The sequence below is a fragment of the Salminus brasiliensis genome, chromosome 9, assembly GCF_030463535.1.
Source record: "Salminus brasiliensis chromosome 9, fSalBra1.hap2, whole genome shotgun sequence".
Lineage (NCBI taxonomy): Eukaryota > Metazoa > Chordata > Actinopteri > Characiformes > Bryconidae > Salminus > Salminus brasiliensis.
The window spans coordinates 25,360,298-25,378,784 of record NC_132886.1 but is presented as its reverse complement, the minus strand read 5'-3'; the positions used below and the strand labels follow the sequence as shown (position 1 = coordinate 25,378,784).

The 18,487-nt window shown below is 38.4% G+C and overlaps 2 protein-coding genes across 3 annotated transcripts; one reads left to right on the top strand and one right to left on the bottom strand.

Moving 5' to 3' along the window:
• Positions 1–786: 786 nt before the first annotated feature.
• Positions 787–4,711, bottom strand: LOC140562390 (DGAT1/2-independent enzyme synthesizing storage lipids-like). 2 transcript variants are annotated; one of them, XM_072688005.1, is made up of 7 exons: positions 4,516–4,711; positions 4,066–4,333; positions 3,818–3,985; positions 3,447–3,640; positions 2,408–2,468; positions 1,891–2,030; positions 787–1,803 (listed from the first exon to the last, which is right to left on the bottom strand). In XM_072688005.1, exons 2-7 carry the CDS (start codon positions 4,298–4,300, stop codon positions 1,669–1,671), a joined length of 933 nt encoding a protein of 310 aa, XP_072544106.1. In that variant the 5' UTR covers positions 4,301–4,333; positions 4,516–4,711; the 3' UTR covers positions 787–1,668. The 2 variants fall into 2 exon arrangements, with proteins under 2 accessions (XP_072544106.1, XP_072544105.1); XM_072688004.1 differs by having other exon boundaries at positions 4,523–4,711.
• A 1,136-nt stretch (positions 4,712–5,847) lies between these two features.
• Positions 5,848–18,486, top strand: LOC140562387 (tyrosine-protein kinase Lyn-like). The gene is made up of 13 exons (XM_072688001.1): positions 5,848–5,990; positions 7,046–7,160; positions 9,089–9,131; positions 9,652–9,757; positions 9,976–10,074; positions 11,668–11,771; positions 11,880–12,029; positions 13,433–13,585; positions 13,855–14,037; positions 15,400–15,476; positions 15,724–15,877; positions 16,551–16,682; positions 17,660–18,486. The coding sequence occupies exons 2-13, from the start codon at positions 7,047–7,049 to the stop codon at positions 17,860–17,862; spliced, it is 1,518 nt and encodes a 505-aa protein (XP_072544102.1). The 5' UTR covers positions 5,848–5,990; position 7,046; the 3' UTR covers positions 17,863–18,486.
• The last annotated feature ends 1 nt before the right edge of the window (position 18,487 follows it).

Here is an 18,487-nt window from a genome sequence, read left to right as displayed (position 1 = left end):
TCAGCAGTTAAAAGTGTCACGAAATCAGGGTGATCAGCTCTAGCTCCCAGCACGGGACTGGGGCATATGCTCGACTCTCACGCAAATGTTGTGTGCTCCGTATTAACAACAGTGCTCCCATATGCCGCAAACCTGCCAATCAAATCTGCTCTTAAGAATAATTAATGCAACTGCAGCACTTAACGTGTTGGGTTTTGTTTGTGAACTTGTGTACATTTGGTGTTTCTGTATAGCAGGGATGGGCAAGTCCTGTCCTGGAAGGCCAGATTCCTGCATAGTTTTGTGCTTTACCTGCACAGACACACCTGATTTAACTCGCCTGTTAACTGCCAGATTTAGTAGGTCTGTAGGGTAGAGCAGGGAAATCAGCTAATTGTGCTGGACTCTTGGCCCCATTGCCCACCCCTGCTGTATACTCGTCTCTAGCTATTATTATGACAGCCGCTGTATGGTGCACTTGGATTGAACATTTATATGGGTAGAAGCTGTGCATGTGTCTTTAAGCTGTGCCCCTCAAATAAAATGACTATACAGAAACCAAAACCCCATGTTTGACTTTGCAATGTCAATGGCAGCTGATGTTTTGAGTTTTCTGTGACTTGTAATACACATTTGTTCAATTAAAGGTTTGATATATACTCGTGTGGTGTGTTTTTCTGAAACGTATTGACATGAAAATACAAAGAAATATGCATCATTAAGTGTTAGAATGGAAAAATAAAATACACTTTCTGCTGCAGTGACATTTTCCTACACTTGGTGGCAGCAACTGTTTAACATTGTCAGGATGGATTTAGCTTTATTATTGGCAAATGCAGACATGCACACGTCAATGCACATATATCCACATAATTAACATTTAACAGCGGTGTGTAACTGCACCACACCCACTCGCACCTGCACACACGCAGCACCTGTAAGATTTCACAGTACAGTTTAAAAAAAGTCTTTGCAGCTGAATTTGCCATTACAACACGGCAAACATATATATTAATGACTGATTTATATAAATATATTAAGTAAAAATTTGTTTCTTTTTTACAGTGATACCTCGGTTTCCAGGTATTTAGACTGGCCATGTGGCTGACAGTTAAACAGTAGTAATATGCAAGTGTAAAACGTTAAGATCACCACAAAGACAAGGGTCACAAGAGGTCTGTCTATATGCCTAAGAGGTGCCATTTGTCACAATGACATTTCTACCAACAGACATAAATGTTCATTTTTTATGTATTGTGCAGATAAACAAATGTTCATTTAGGCTACCTTTCATTTCGTCTATTATTTTGTGTTAAATGCCTTATGAGCATATAAAATAAAGTTATTATGGCACCGAGTACATGCCATGATTTATGTCTCTCTGAGTTTTGTGGGACAAAATGCAAATGTAAAGGAATGAAATGTGTGTTTGGTTCAAAGAGTGCACTAGAATAACACATTTTATATATCTGAATATCTGAGAGCACCCAAATCCTTTTCATAGCTTACAACTGGTACATCAACAAACAACAAAGTCATGGAACATGCACACCTCTATCCATAATGCATTACGCACGTCTTGTCCTCCATACAAATTTTCATTTGATTTGAAATTTCTTTCCACAAAAAAAAAACATGCTTTATCAGACAATACGAGACTGCCCATCCATATGGGGAAGGGGAAGTGGTTTAGTCCTCCTTGAGGGACGGGTGTACGTTTGGTGCTGGTTGTGCAGTGTGTAAGAACCTCTCCAGCAGTGCTCGTATGATGCTGCCCGGGATTTTCTGATGTTCCTTAATCAGGGCCTGCAGAGCTTGCTGAACCTGGTAAGACATAGAGGAATAGTTGTTGCTAGGATGACTCCTTTTTAGGTGAAAAATATCGTTTGATTGGTCACAAGGAGGAAATACCTTTTCTGCCAATTCTGTAGCAGTCAAATTTGGATCATAAGGGATGGGGCTGCCAAGGAATGTGTGGAATTTGACTGGAAAACCGCCATAAACTGGAGCTAATGGCACGCGGAATCTTTCATACACCCACCGGAAAAATCCTGGGGAACAAATACATTAGATCAGATAATAAATGTCAAGTTAAAACTCCAGCCGGGGTTATACTGCAGTCCTGAGTTGAAAGTTTTGCATTTCATTAGTTCGGCTCAAGAAGGCAGTGATGAATACGTAATGACTCGAAATCAGCTATGTCTGAGAAATTCTGTGTTGTGCTGAGGGCTTGGATCAGCCTGGAGTGCTGGTCCAGTCCTGGGGAGCCACTAGCTTTCAGTTTCAGTTTTTCCTTGCCTTGATCCAAAGCTCCAGCTAATTACCCAGAATTATACAAGCTGGATCAGTTAATAGTATCAGGGAATAGTTGTTACTGTGCAGAAAGGTGGTGTCACCAGGACTGATACATACAAACGAACGTACTTACTTAATGTTCCAAGTGACCGGAACCCTTCCCTGACATTTTGTGTAAACATCGGAATAATAGGCTGGAATGAAGACACAGAAACACATGCACATTTCAGGAACTGTTGTGTACATTTGTGCTCCTATATTCCATCTTTACCAACTTTTAGTATAGTAGTAATAGAATAGAAATAGTTATTGCATGGAGGCTTGATACATTTCTTTTTAAATTTCTTATGAATATAAGCTATAAATGATGCTCAGTATTCGCCAAGGGTCCATATTCTATATCTTTCTTTCTTACTTATTGCAGTTTCAGTTTATTTATCCAAAATAATTGTATGTAAATGACCTCCGTACTGACTGGGTGCCATGTACTGTTCCTTGTTAAAATATATAAAATAAATGCGCACACGTTATTATATATAAATAACTAATATTTTCTGAAACTCCCTCAGTCCACACAACAATGCAAAACACTCCTGAGATGCTTGCGAGAGCAGCATACCCCTCATAAACACCTGATCAAGTTCCTTCCTTAAGAAACAGTGAAATGGCCAAAACAGACCTAAATACAGCAAGAATTAGATTTTCTCACTATGTTCAAACAGCAGGTCACTATAACATCTTACACAGTCTAAACTCAATTTGTACCAAGACAGAAAACCTTAAAATGAGAAAATATATACATAATAATCTATTTAAATATCTATCTATCATTTTATTTACTATTGTCTTTCAATCACCCACACACTCCTGACTAGGTACTGAAGTGGAGTTTCTGTACCTGTTTTCGAATTTGATCATCAGGATGTTCTGTCCCCGAAATAAAAAGTAAAACCAGTCATTTGTTGGCAACAACCAAGTTAACTGCATCATGTCAGAGTGTTTCTTGTCAGCATGAAAGCTCTGAAAAACACTTATCTCCACTCTGTTGAGCTATTTTACAAACCTCTGTTTATAGTCACCTAAAATGCTGTTTTCATATGTAATAATTTACATGTAATTGACATAAATGTGTTTTTCTGAAAATTGTTCGCATTTAAGAATCCTAATCTTACCGCTCCAGAGTCTATAGCCACCTGAGCGAAACCTGTGCGGTTTCCCCATTGCAGTTGATATGTGTGGTCACTGAACATTGCTTCCCGTACACCTCCTGGGGAGATTCCTAAAAGATGCCCCTCCCGCAGCGCCTGAACACACTCTTCACGAGGACCATGAATCACACTAAACACCTCCAACAGAAGTTTAAACCCTACACACACACATACACACACAAACATTACCATTCAATACACATTTCCTGCACATGCATGTTCCTCACGCTCATAATGTACATATATGGGCTTATGCTACAAAATTAAAGGAAACATAATTGTGTAGAGTACAATGTGCTTTACAAACATGAGCACAACATACATAAACACCTTACCTGGCATCTTGAACAGGATGCGATCAGCTACTGAGTGGCATGTCCGGCCCTTCAGGATAATAACTTTGGCCAGGAAGTAGTAGTAGTCTATGGGGATAGCGCCATGATAATACACTATCAGAGCGGGACCAGAGTCTGGAATATTCTCCAACCCGTGCAGCTCATAACCTGCACAGGACAACGTTAGCTTACACATAGCTCTGACGCCACAGACACGGCCACATAATGTGTAGATGTGTGTGAAGTACCGTGCCAGATGGTTGCATGAGCATCCCACACTGTGGCAAGCATTTTGCGAGCACATTGCCACAGCTTGTGCGAGTACGCCTCCTTCAGCTCATTCTTTCTTTTATACAGGTGGAGGAAGAGAACGGACAGGTAGAGGAAGAACAAAATAACGAAAGGCAGGAGAAATACCAGTACCACAGGTGAGCAAGCCCACCACAGCACATCCCACAGACAGGAAGTGATGCTGGACTTCATGGTGTTGTCATGGTGAAGGCCTCTGGTGCACACCTGGAGGACAGTTGGGAAAGTACCAGACAACAGAAGCACTCAGAAACAGCCCACATTTGAACACAGTAGGAATCATAACAGCTATAATCAAATATTATCAATATGCACACTCAGCACACTTATATGGATTACAGGAGTGCGAGAGGCAGGCTGTCTGCATGGGAGAGGCAATGGTTCATCACTTCTTACTCATGGTGTCCCAATGGCGGAAACGTCGTCACATCCACTGCCGTTACGTGACGTGAGCGTGCTGTAAATAATGGAGCAAACAGCACCATCACTACAGGACATGGTCTTAATCTTCTCCTGACTTCAGACTGGTGCTTTTCCTTCTGCCCAGTCTGCGACTCGTACAGTCCTGAAGTCTCAGACAGGCCCCACCAGTAGGCGGTGTAGCGCGACATAAACAGGAAACTGTATGGACCATATCCGAAGGGCTGATGGGAAATGTAGTCTTTTGGGTCAGCAGCGTTTTTCCGGGGCTGTTATCGCACGTCTTACAAGTTTGAGATTCACTGGGGTTTATTTCATTCTGCTGTATGAAATGTATTATATTTGATTATTTTATGACATGAATATTCGTTTGTAACAATTCAAATTTGTATATTAAAGTCTGTTTTTGTTTTGTTTGTCTGTGAATTACGCTGTTGTCCTATGCCAGCTGTGATGAGGAAAATAATATTTTGGTAGGGATGATATTAAGGTAGGAAAATAATATTTTGAGAATTAAATTCTTCCACATTCCGTCCAATCAATTTAATGAATCCTCAATTTAATAAACTATCTGTTCTCTCAATAGGTCGTTCCCTCAATTTGACAAGTAGTTCCCTTAAATTAATAAGCAGTTCCCTTAATTTAACAAGCAGTTCCCTCAAAGTAATAAGTAGTTCCCTTAAATTAATAAGCAGTTCCCTCAAATTAATAAGTAGTTCCCTTAAATTAATAAGCAGTTCCCTCAAATTAATAAGTAGTTCCCTCAAATTAATAAGTAGTTCTCTCAAATTAATAAGTAGTTCCCTCAAATTAATAAGCAGTTCCCTTAATTTAACAAGCAGTTCCCTCAAATTAATAAATATTTCCCTCAATTTAACAAGCAGTTCCCTCAAATTAATAAATATTTCCCTCAATTTAACAAGCAGTTCCCTCAAATTAATAAATATTTCCCTCAATTTAACAAGTAGCTTCCTCAATTTAACAAGTAGTTCCCTCATATTATTATTATTATTATTATTATTATTATTATTGTTATTATTATTATTATTATTATCATTATAGTCCCTTATTTGTTTCGCTTTTATACTTGTATTTTCATTACATTCAAAGAGAAAATTAAAAGTGCATTAATTCGTTTTGTTAATACAATTTATTTTCATCACCATGAACAGGATACTGCTGCTCTGTAAAAGCCTCCGTGCTAAATGCCCACTTCTGTTTCTCTTTTTCAATTGACAGTATGCAAATAGGGTGAAGTAAAGGCGGTGAGTTGAGCTGGGCTGATAGAGAGTGGCCTGGACGCTGAAAGGTACAGTCATACTGCTATCCCTGAAGTTCTTCATCTTCACAGTTAGACTCACAACTGTAGTATATCATCAAGTTTGAGCTGAGATAAGGAGATAGAGGCTGGATTCTGGGCACTGAGGGAACTTTACAGGATTAGGTGAGTACATTACAGCTAAAATACAGGCTCTTAATGGATGGTGTTCAAACAAGTAAACAGAAGGAGTCGGAGCTGGAGCTTAATTACACATTTGAATGGATAATTGTCTTGTATTTTATTTAATGGCATATCAAATTTAAATATAACTAACAGTGAACTAGTGATGAAGCTTCATTTACTGTATTTCTTTCTTACTAACTGTAAAACGAATGTTTCACTGTTACACAGCACTGTTTGGCACCTGTGTGATGCACATGTTGCTAATTCGTAAAACTGGTCTTTGTTATATTTTCACACTAAATGCCCACTTCTGTTTTTCTTCCCCAATTCCCTTTTTCATTTCTTTTGCATTGACAGTCATTCAGTTTCCAAGAGAGAGCCACCAAACGTAGTATGAAACTGATTGTTCTTTTGGCTCACATTAAGCTTCTGTTTTCTGCCCATCCTTACCTTAATCCTGGCGTTTTGGTTATGTGTTTATGTAATTTCTCAAAATTTGTAAACCATTGGTTTAGTCTTAAGTCTAATTAAAGTTTAGAGGCACATCCCTCCTATGTACTTTGAAGAAACATACTTGAGAATGGACTTCACTTCACCAGTGTATGTGGATGTCCAGCTAAATCAAGGTCCACTGTAAAGGAAAATGTACACTTTCAATATCTGTTCATTTAAGCAGCTTTGATAATCAAATCTTTTGTTTACTTTCCTTTGTAGCTACACTGTAAACAGGGGTCTGTCTGTTTAATCTAAAACATTAAACACAAGCAAGTGTTTTATTTAACTCAAATAAATGCTTTGAATGAATCATTATTTAATTCAGAGTATTTATTCAAGTTAAATAGCCCCAGTTCAATTGCTTGTTACCACAAAAAGTATTTTGTTTGGTTGAACAGATGAACCAATTTTACAGTGTATACTAAATCTGACAGTCATTCTTCTTACATTATAATTAGGACTTCTATATTATAATACAGTATAATAACAGTACTAATGAATTTTAGGTATAATTCAGTAACAGAAGTAAACCATCATTCTTTCTTTCTTTGATTCTCTAGTATGGGATGTGGGAAGTCTATGGTTAAAAATGGCTCCCCTCAACAGGCGCAAAAACACACACCTCAGAATGACCGATACACCAAAGACCCAACTCAGACAGGATCAAACACAAAGGTGATTACACCTACAGCAATTTATTGTGTAAACTTTATGTGCTTTAAACTGTATTAAATGTGCAGTTTTGTTTACAAGTTTTAGACATCTGAGAAAATTATACATGAAACCATTTGTTTGAGTGTTTGTTCAGAAAACACTGAAAGTAAATACAGTTAAGCAGTGCATTGTGATTGTGTGTGTATGTAAGTGTGTTGCTTTTCCAAGTTCTCTTTGAGGAAGGACAGTATTTGAAGTATGCAAAGCTTAGTTGATCTAATCAAGCCTTTATTAAGTAAGTTAGGTGAGCTGCTGGTGGAACTGAACTAACCAAACAGTGACTGGAGTTCAGAGAGAAGTCAACAAACCAAACTTGTGTACTTCTAACTGTATTCTTCTAACCTACATACCAGTAACTTTACTGAAAAAGACATTCTGGCTACCGATTACAGGATTTAAGCTAATTAGTATTTGTTATTTAGTATTACACAACTTTTGGCCATTTTTGGAAACGTAAGAACTTGTAGGACCTTTAAAGTTTGTTAGATGTAATGTTATGAGCACATATCACACATCTTTACAGCAGTCTGTGCCAAATCTATATTCTATCAGCAATTGTTTAACGACTTTCATATTGTACAGCAACTTTAATTTGACCTGATACAGTTTTCTAAGATTAAATTAAATGTCTATTTTCAATGTTTCAATAACTTGTATCTTAGTTTGGAGATTAGAATTCTTGGTTCTTAGATTTTTGTCCCTTTTTTTAATGTTGTAAGTTCAAGGATCTAACGCTACATTGTAACATTGTGATACAAAAGATTTGCTGTCTGAGAGTTGGCTGTATCATTGGGAAATCACTGATTCACTTCCTGGTGATGCCACTGCCATACGTGGCCAGAAGTCCCAGAGAACACAACTGACCTTGCTCTCTGTGGGTGGGAAAGATGGACTTCCCTCTGTCCCCCATCACTCAGAGCGATGCCAGTCAGTGCAGGTGTCTGTTAGCTGATGTAATGGAATTAGCAGTTAGTGCTCCCCTCCAGGTGCATCTAACTGTCCAATGATGTTACATTAGCAGCGGTTCAAAAAGATGCAATGGTTTTGCTTCATGCTTCCAACTTACCAGCACTGTGGGAGTGGGAGTCCTAGCTACTGATGGGAATTGGATCTAACTGAAAATGTGGGTATAAATAGGATTAAAATAGTTAAATAAAAATAAAATAAATAACCAACTGTTCTCTGGAAGAAAATTCTTCTTTAAACCCAATTATGCAGTTTTCACAAAGAAAAAAAGTCCCTCCAAATTTTCTTTTGGAGGGACTTTTCCCCAACTTTCTCTCCAATATAGTCATTTCCAATTCCCACCCCTAGTTAGGACTCCCCTTATCACACATCACTACCACTTCACTTACCTCGAAGGGTAAAGGCTAGCATGTGCTTCCCTGGAGTCCCTTTTCAAATGGTCACTAAAGTTCAGGATAGGTGAATGTGTTTGGAGAAGAGGACTGTTATTGTATTGCATCTGCCCACACTAATAGATTGTCCCCCATTGGCACCATGCCAATAATGCTGTCTGAAGCTCCTAGTCGCAGCTAACTGTGGCATCTCTAGAAAGCGAATCTCAATCTCCCAATGAAAATACTTGGAATGATACACCAGTCAGGATCTCACACCCATCAGTTTTCTTCACTTACATTTTTATGGGCTCTTTTATGTGTACTTTTACACCTCTGAGCAAGCCTAATGTAATAGCTGTGTTAAGGGCATACACACAATGACACACATGAACACACAGTTGCTAAATGGTGTACACATTCAAATTGTGTACACATTCAAATACTCTGACGAAGTTTTGAGGCTCCGGTGTGAGAGGTAAATACCCTCAGAATTTGCATATCAGAGTTTCCACTGTGTTTCCACACTCACTCTGGTGTTTTGTTCTTTAGAATTTACCTCTACTGCCCGGACAGGCTCTGTCGAGTATTGATGGTATGACACCACATGCAAACATTCATTCAGATGTATAATGGTTATTAGCATCTCCTGTCTTTCAACATTTCACCTTTAGTTATTTCATAGTCAGGAATTCCAAAGAAGTTTCTTTCTAAAGGATTCTAAATATAACTTCAGGCTGACCGAGCTTCAACTCTCTTGGAATTAAAATGTGGCCAATTTGATAAAAGGCAAGCTGATGAACACACAAACAAGTAATTTTGCAAGCAGTAAACACTGGATATATGCCATAATCTTAACCCTGACCTAAACCTAAACTCAAGTTTAATAACATAAACTAAATCCTAACCTTCAGCTCAGCTGAATTTGTGTTGAAGTCAGCCTGTTTAAAACTGAGGACCAGTACAAATGTCCTCACTTGAGCTAATTGATTTATGTTTTTCCATCATTGTGAGGACTTTTGGCCTTCAGAGGTAGTACAGTGGTACAAGGACACACATATGCACACAGGCGGCAACACCTTTTGCCTTTCATGATGATCATTGTGTATCAACAGACAACAGCGCAGACGAGACGGTTGTGGTTGCTCTCTTTGCATATGAAGCTGGGAACATGAGTCAGCTGACATTCAGAAAAGGAGAGAGGTTCCATGTACTGGAGAAGTGAGTATAACCTGCATTCTGTAGGATATGCATATATGTGGAATGTGCACCTGCACCAGTTTCTTACACTTAAACGTGTGTAAATGTCTCCCTCATGCCATAAACACACACACACACACACACACACACACACACACACACACACACCACATGATACTGTCACAAATATTTTGTCCCACCAGTGTGATATCTCTGTTTGTATGGGGTGTGTATGGCAGGAATGGTGATTGGTGGAAAGCTAAGTCCTTGAGCTCTGGCAGAGAAGGCATTATACCTTCTAATTATGTGCAGGCGGAAGAGAGCATAGAGACAAATGAGTAAGTACATGCTGAAACACACTTTATGTGCTTATGTCATGTCTTCAGGATAAACAAAGCAAGGGCTGCATTTCGAAGTGAGGAAAACATAAGGGCGTACCTCATAATTCATGCATTGAAATTTTTGTTTATGCAAATTGTGAAATGTTATGGATGTGAACTGCAATCAGAGGGATCATGCAGTGAAAATGGAAGTCCATGCAGTGAAAATTGACTTTGTTTCTTTGTGCAAATTTATTTCCATACATTTCCAGAAAAGCTCCAAATTTTTTTTTTTTTACTTTGACTACCCAACTGTACACTGTGTACAGTATACTTCAGTACCTCAGCAGTTTTTGACATGTAAGTGTCATATTTGTAGCTTTTCATAACCTAACTGTTGAAGTGGAGTCAAGCAAGAGAGCATGGGAGGTAATGCAGTATTATAGGATTAAGGTATAATTATTTTAGTATGAAGTACAAAAGTATAAAAAGAAAATGTGAGAGTTTTGAAGCAAAATGCAGAACATTTATTATGAAATGGGACAAATAGCTGAATGCCCTGATAGCAAGTCTGTCAATAACAGATAAACTGAAGCATTTTCATGTGTCAAGCGAGACTGTCGCGGAAGTAATCATATACTGTATGAAAATCAAGTGGCATTTTCTTCTTTTCAACAAGGTGTTTCTTTGTTTTTACTGAGTCCTGCATGTGATACCATCATATGTTATTTAAGAAAAAAAAAAAAAAAAAAAAAAAAAAATATATATATATATATATATATATATATGGTTTGTCACAGTTGTTCAAAATTCATGGTGTAATGGTAATGGAAACAGCTAGTGATATGTAAAAAGTTCCATCCGAAACTGAGTATAGCTTTGTCCATTCACAACAATTCTCAACTTTTGAATTACTTAAAATTTTAATTACTTTTTACTTAAAATTTTGTACTTTCAGTATTTTTGTTTGTTTTTTAGTGTAAAAATGTTTTTTAGTTTTTCAGTGTAATACATTTGAAAGTTTTGACAGTGTAACAAGGTGTTGCACTAAAAACACATGGTATTTCAGTGCTATGTGATGATTCATTTTGGGGGGTAAAATAAATTATCATATATCACTTAAATACAATGTGATGATTTGTAGCATAAAATGTAAAAAAAACCCCAAAAGTTAATTAATTAAATAATTTGAATAGAAGTTCAAAAGTACCAAAACATATTTTATACAAAAAGTCAGTATGGATAGCTAAATTCAGAATATTCACAATATGTAACAGCTAGACACAGTACATACATTACACTATGCCTGAATGTTAAAGTTCAAAGTAGTTCCAGGGATGTACAACAGCTCGCTCTTGCTGGGGTTGAGCTTAAGGTGATGGGTTGCAGGAGTTGAGTGTCATCAGCACAGCAGTTATAGGAGAATCCATGAAAGGACATTGCTTCACCAAGAAAGCAAAAGTAGAGAGAAAACAGAAGAGGACCCGGCACTGAGCCTTGTAGAACACCAGTGGAAAGTCTGCATGGTGGAGATATGTGGTATATTCTTATAAACTCTTGCTCATACACATGCACACTCTCACTTTGTGTTCTTGGCCTTTTGTTTTACAGCTGGTTCTTTAAGAACATCAACAGAAGAGATGCAGAGAGAAACCTGCTGGGTCCTGCTAATAAACCAGGAGCCTTCCTCATTCGAAAGAGTGAGACTTCTGAAGGTCAGAAACACACACACACACACACAAAAGGACATGTACAGTAAAATCATATTCTGTATATTTGTTAGATTCATGTTTCTTTGTGTGTGTGTATGTCTTCATGGGTAGGGTGTTACTCCATGACAGTGAGGGATGTGAATGCTAACGGTTCAGTGGCAGTAAAGCATTATAAGATTCGTACGTTAGATGATGGAGGATTCTACATCTCCCCAAGAATCACCTTCAAAAGTATGGACGACCTCATCAAGCACTACCAGAGTATGTAAACACACAAACATACACAGAAATTCAGCAAGCCGTGTTTTTGAGGAACTTTTAAATTGATTACTTTGTATGTGCACACTGCAATCAACAGAAGTAGAAAATGACTGCTTAACTACTCACATTGCAGCACCACATTAAACTTCTGAACTATATTGTCATGTTATTGAATAACTAATAATAACTTACATGGTGTGGATTTAACTAGTATGGCCTTTAAAGCAATTTGGAAGCAACACAAAGTCATTAGATAATAAATAACAGGGTGTAGTATTATTTATTTGCCAGATTCTTTCATCTCCATTGATTTACGTTTGATCTCCATCAAATTGCCATGTGACGATCCTTGGACATTATTATTATTTTTTTATTTTAGAAGCTAAATTGGTTTTATATTCTTTACTGAGCACTTACTAAAATGGGTAGGGCTTCCATTTGCTCTTAAAACAGCCTCAATTTATGCTGGCATGAATTCCACAAAACATTTCTTTGAGATTCTGCTTAATGTTGACTTGATTGCATCACACAATTTCTGTAGATTTTTAGTTCTCTACCAAAGTCTCCAAGATGTTCCTGTTGGATTCAGATTCGATGAAGCCAAAATACACTGAATTCACAGTCATGTTCATGAAACCATGGTGAAAACAGCCATTAGAAGATGGGTAGACTGTGGCATTCAAGTGATGATTGGTTGGTGTTAACTGGCAAAACTGTGCCAAGAAAATATTCCCCACACCATTACACCTTCTCCACCAGCCTGAACAGTTAAAACAAGGCAGGTTGGGTCCAAGGGTTCATGTGGTTGGAGCCAAATTCTGACCCTACCACCTGTGTTCCTCAGCAGAAATTGAGATTCATCAGGCCAGGCTATGTTCTTCCTGTCTTCAGCTGTCTAGTTTTGGTGAAACTGTGTCTGTCTTTGGCTAAAAGAAGCAGAATCCAACATGATCTTTTGCTGTTGTAGCCCATCTGCCTGAACATCTGACATGTTGAGCTTTTTGAGATGCTTTTCTGTGGTTATCTGAGTAACTGTAGCTTCCCTGTCAGCTCCAGACAGTTGTCCATTCTCTGTTGAACTTTCTCATCAACAAGTGAACTATAGAGACTGTTCACATTAGATCAGCAGTTTTAGTAATACTCTGACCTGCCCGTCTGGCACCAATAATCATGCCGTGCTCAAAATCACGGAGATCACATTTTTCCATCACTCTGATGGTTGACGTAATTCTACTGATCCTTGCCTTAATCTACTGGCCTGTTTACTGAATGAATTAGTAGGTGTAAAGGTGTTCTCAATGAAGTGCTCAGTGAGTGCAAATATTCTGCGCCCTAAATTAATTGTAGTAATACATTCATTAGGACTAAAAGTGGTTGAACCAAATGTGATGTGTCTTTTTTAGAGCAAGCTGATGGATTATGTCGACGATTGGGCAAACCTTGTGTGAAGCCGAAAGATGAAATTCACTGGGATGAAGATGCGTGGGAGATTTCGAAAGAAAGTATTCGAATGGTCAAGAGACTTGGAGCTGGACAGTTTGGAGAAGTCTGGTTAGGTAAGTTAAGTGTGCATGTGTAAATGTGTATGATTTTAGGTGCATCACTTCCTTGTTGCCTCTATTTTCATCTCTAGTTTCACTCTCTCTTTCTCACTCTCTCTCTCACTCTCTATGTTTAGGTCTATGTTTATAAAAACGTGTTCTTCTTTCCATGAATTTAAATGTCAGCTGTCTCAGTAACTATATTACTTGTGTTTTTACTTTCCACCACAAATTCCTGGTTAAGCATTAGCTGCTTGGATCATTCTGTCTCTCTGTGTGTTCAGCGGTGTATAACAGCAATACCAAGGTGGCAGTGAAGACACTGAAGCCTGGCACTATGACGGTTGAGGCATTTCTGCAGGAGGCCAACCTGATGAAAAATCTTCGGCACGATCGTCTAGTCCGCCTCTTGGCCGTAATCACCAAATCAGAACCTATCTACATTATCACAGAGTTCATGGCTAACGGTACTCACATTTACCAATGCGTACATACATAAGATAAGATAAGATAATCCTTTATTAGTCCCACAGTGGGGAAATTCTCAGTGTCACAGCACATTGTAAATCTTTTCAGCAAAATGTTCTTGTGATTTCCAAATTAATTTAATTTACAGATGCACAATGGTATCAGATCAGTATCAGCAAATAATAGCTTTGTAAAATATTCATGTTGGACAGACATTACAGACATTACGTAAACCTTACATTTATGATATTACAATTATTTGCTAGTCATGTTGGCCATTTAGCCTACTTGTTTTTTGTATATTATTTATAAAAGTGCTTACTGATGAAATGTATTTGTCTAGCACTTTTTATAAAGGATGTTGTTGCAAAGCAGAAATCCTGTTTTAAAAAAAAAAGACTCCGGGGGCCCATCCTCCTCTGGTCAAAACCACTAAAAAGTCACCACACCACAAGACTGTGGTTATGCTCAGGTGTGCTGACATAAGCACAGACTTGGTGGTTAAAATAACTAAATGATTATTATATTATGGTATAGTAACAGTAATTATAATCATAATAATAATAACGACAATAGCAACAGTTGTAGTCTGTAATGTAGGGTGAAAGCAGCTGGTCTGAGGCGAGTTACAGGACAGCCTGGCGATCAATCTTCAGTGTCAGGCCAGACAGGTGGGCAATCATATGCTCAGAAAAAGATAAAGAGGTGGAATTAGTTCTGTTTGGATTCATGGAGTACAGAGGCTAAACGAAGAGAGTCAGAAGGTAGCACAGACATGAGAGCTCCATGAAACATCCAAAATAACAGAGAAGAACAGCTTTTTAGCAACTTTGATAACAAAGTCCCAATAAAATAATTTTCCAGGAACATTCTAAAAACATGTTGTACTACATGACGTGCTAATGGTTTATATAACAACTTTATTAGAACACAACTTCCACACAACTTCCCAGTTAGACAATGCTAACTTTATGGTAAAGTTTTAAAAAACATTCCAAAACCATTCAATAAAAATATGATATAATCACACTAATATGCCACTGATGTATAATATTCCATTAATATGCCATAAATATTTTCCAAACTAAAGAATTGGAGCATTTATTTAAGCATAGAATAGAGTATTTTCAGAATTTACACTGATAATAAAGAAAAATTAATGATGAACTGTTTGAAATGTGTGAAAAGCCCATATTCAGTTGTGAAAACAAATGAGTAAATGTTACCGGAACAAACAAAAAAAACATTTATTTAACATTTTAAGTAACAGTAATATTCAGTAACATTCTGAAAATGTTTTACTAACCAAAACTTGCTAGCTGGGATAGACTAACTGTCTAACTGTCTGTGTCTGGTTGTAGGTAGCTTGTTGGATTTTCTGAAGAGTCCACCAGGCAGAAAAGTGCAACTGCCTAAACAGATAGACTTCGGTGCTCAGGTACGTATCCACCCACATGTGCACAAACCAGGTTTGATCAAGCTGAGCGAGCAAAAACTACTCTACTATGCGCTGAACAGATGTGTGATATTTATAATGACTTTTCTCAGAACTACGGAAATAATTAAAGAGAACTGAGACTCTGGTGAAGCATGATGTGGCGAGGCGAAAGAAGAAAAGAAGAACACTGTTCAGCTTCAGCAGGGATAAAGCATAATGGAAACCTGTTTATGTGTTTTTACGTCAGATCGCAGAAGGCATGGCCTACATTGAGAAGAAGAACTACATTCACAGAGACTTGCGGGCTGCCAACATTCTCGTGAGCGAGACCCTGCTGTGTAAGATCGCTGACTTCGGACTGGCTAGGGTGATTGAAGAAAATGAATATTCAGCCAGTGAAGGTATGGGCACACCTTACACTACATTTTAACCCCTTGCTTAATTCCAGGCCTGGACTAGAGGAGTAAAATGCCCCCCAGCATTGATCTGTGGAGCAGTGGAGCTGTGTTCTCTGGAAAGATGGTGCTCCATCCAATAATTTTTGGCATGAGCTGGGGGGTAGTGGGATGGTGATCATGCAGCATCCTGACCTAACTAACATTCTTGTCGCTAAATGCAAACAGAACGTCTTCTCTAGACAGCAAAAACAGTTAATCCATCAAAAGCAGGATAAATCCTTTTTTTTCAAACCCTTGGTTTGGGACAAACCATGAATGAGCAGGTGTCCCAATACTTTTGCCAAAAGAGAGTTAATGGCTAATGGTGCACACATTGCATTACACTATGCATGTGATTGGTAGGCTGTGTAGTAGATGGTCATGTGGCAAACCCATGTTTGATTGAATCCCCAAGAACACCATGCTATACCAGTGAGAGTTCTGGGTTATACTATTAATGCTCTACATTCCTCTTTCCCTGTTGCTCTGGACAAGAGCTATATTAATATTTATATTGTTGTTGCTATTAGATTTCACACATCAGGACAATTGCATCACTATTAAAAATCCATATTTTAAAACATTGGACTACAGATCAACCTTGAACTACTGTATGCTTTCAAATTCCTTTTTCTAGGTGCTAAATTCCCCATTAAGTGGACGGCCCCAGAGGCTATAAACTACGGTACTTTCACCATTAAGTCGGATATGTGGTCTTTTGGCATCCTCCTCTATGAGATTGTCACAAATGGGAAAATCCCCTACACAGGTGAGTCAGATGTTACATGCGGTCTTAATACTCACAACAGGTTTACCAGGTTCAGCATTTTGTGTACCAGACAGGTTATGTAAGGTAAAACCTTCACAATGCATCATGTTATATTTAGATTTGAATCTACTGGAGGGTTTGCAGAGGGTTCACTAGGTCTGTTTGGATAAGGCCCAAATCTAGTCCTAGGACACGGAGTGGTGTTTGCTGCTCCCTAGTGGCTGAAGTAAGAAGCATGAATAACTGAACTTGTACACAACATCTCAGTTAACAGCTGCCAAATGTTTGTGGACACACTACATTTAGCTAGCTACCTTTAGTTACACCTTTGCTGAGACAGACAGCTTGGCTAGTCCCTGTTTGAAGTATTACCAGTAGAATAGGACTCTCTGGATCAGATAAACATGAACCTTTTGGCACCATGCCTAATGGCAGGCATGGGCTAGAGAGGTATAAAGACCCCACTGTGTTCTCTGAATTGATGGTGCCCCAGTCAATACGTTTGGGATGAGGCGGGGTGGCAGTCATCCAACATCTTGACCTCATTAATGCAATCAGATCCTCACAGCAATGCTCCAGAAACTAGTAGGAGGTGTTTGCTGGACTGTAGAGACAGTTCATTCAGCAAAAGGAAGATCAACTTCTAATTCCCTTGATTTCAGAAGAAACAATAAATGAGCTTTGTCCCAATACTTTTGTCCATGCAGTGTATTTAAAGATGCATGTAAATATGAACTGCTGAAATTGAGATGTAGTGTTTAACTACCTGTAATGTGCAATACAATCTTGGAAAGGGTGTCTTCAAATTCTATGCAGCTCTCAAACCAGAAAATTCTCTTAAGCAGGAAAAAAGCAATAGTTTGTCATTTAATTTTGCATCAGTAAGAGACTTTTACGAGAGTTGTAAGATCTGCATTTCTGAAGCAAATTAACCTAAGAGTGAAACAATGCCTCCCATTTCTGCACATCTGTTGTAGGTTTGAGCAACGCAGAAGTGATGGCGAGAGTACAGCGGGGCTACCGGATACAGCAGCCTGAAAACTGCCCTAAAAAGCTGTACGAGATAATGATTTCATGTTGGAAAGCCAGTGCGGAGGAGCGGCCCACCTTTGAATACATGCAGAGCATCCTGGAGGACTATTTCACTGCCACAGAGGACCTATATCAGCAACAGCCCTGAGACAAAGGAACAGGGTCCATACTGTATAACAATGGCTTATAGACAGTGCTTCAAACAGACCAAGTCAGTTTTTTTTGGCTTTTCACACTGAGCATTAGGATCGGTGGGGATGCTGGATAGCTTTTTTCTTTTTAAACCCCAAACTGACTTCCTAGAAAAGATTTTCTGGCAACTCAGTTTAGTGATCTACACAGGAACTCAAAATGCCACCATTTGTTGATCCTTAATCAAGAGCATCCACTCTGGATTTCAGCATTTGAGACACCCCAAAGCAGCACCTGGTCTCTGGCACATCCTTCAGCAGATTCCGTTTGTAAGGCCGTTTTAAAGCCCAACTGCAATCACAGAGCAGCATTGCCAAAAAAAAAGACCCAAATAGATTCAGGAGCACTCTGGGACTATGTCTGAATGGGCTAAAGAGGTAAAACCGCAGCTGAAGCCAGCCAGCCAAGGAGACACCCTCTCCACATTAATCAAGAGGCACTCATTTAGCTTTACGATGCAAATAAGTGGGGGTTTATTTATATATATAAAAAAAAAGAAAAGTACCTGGCACCCTTTTTTACTTTAGTACCAGACCATTTTATTAAAAAAAAAAAAAAAAAAAAAAAAAGAATTTTACCAG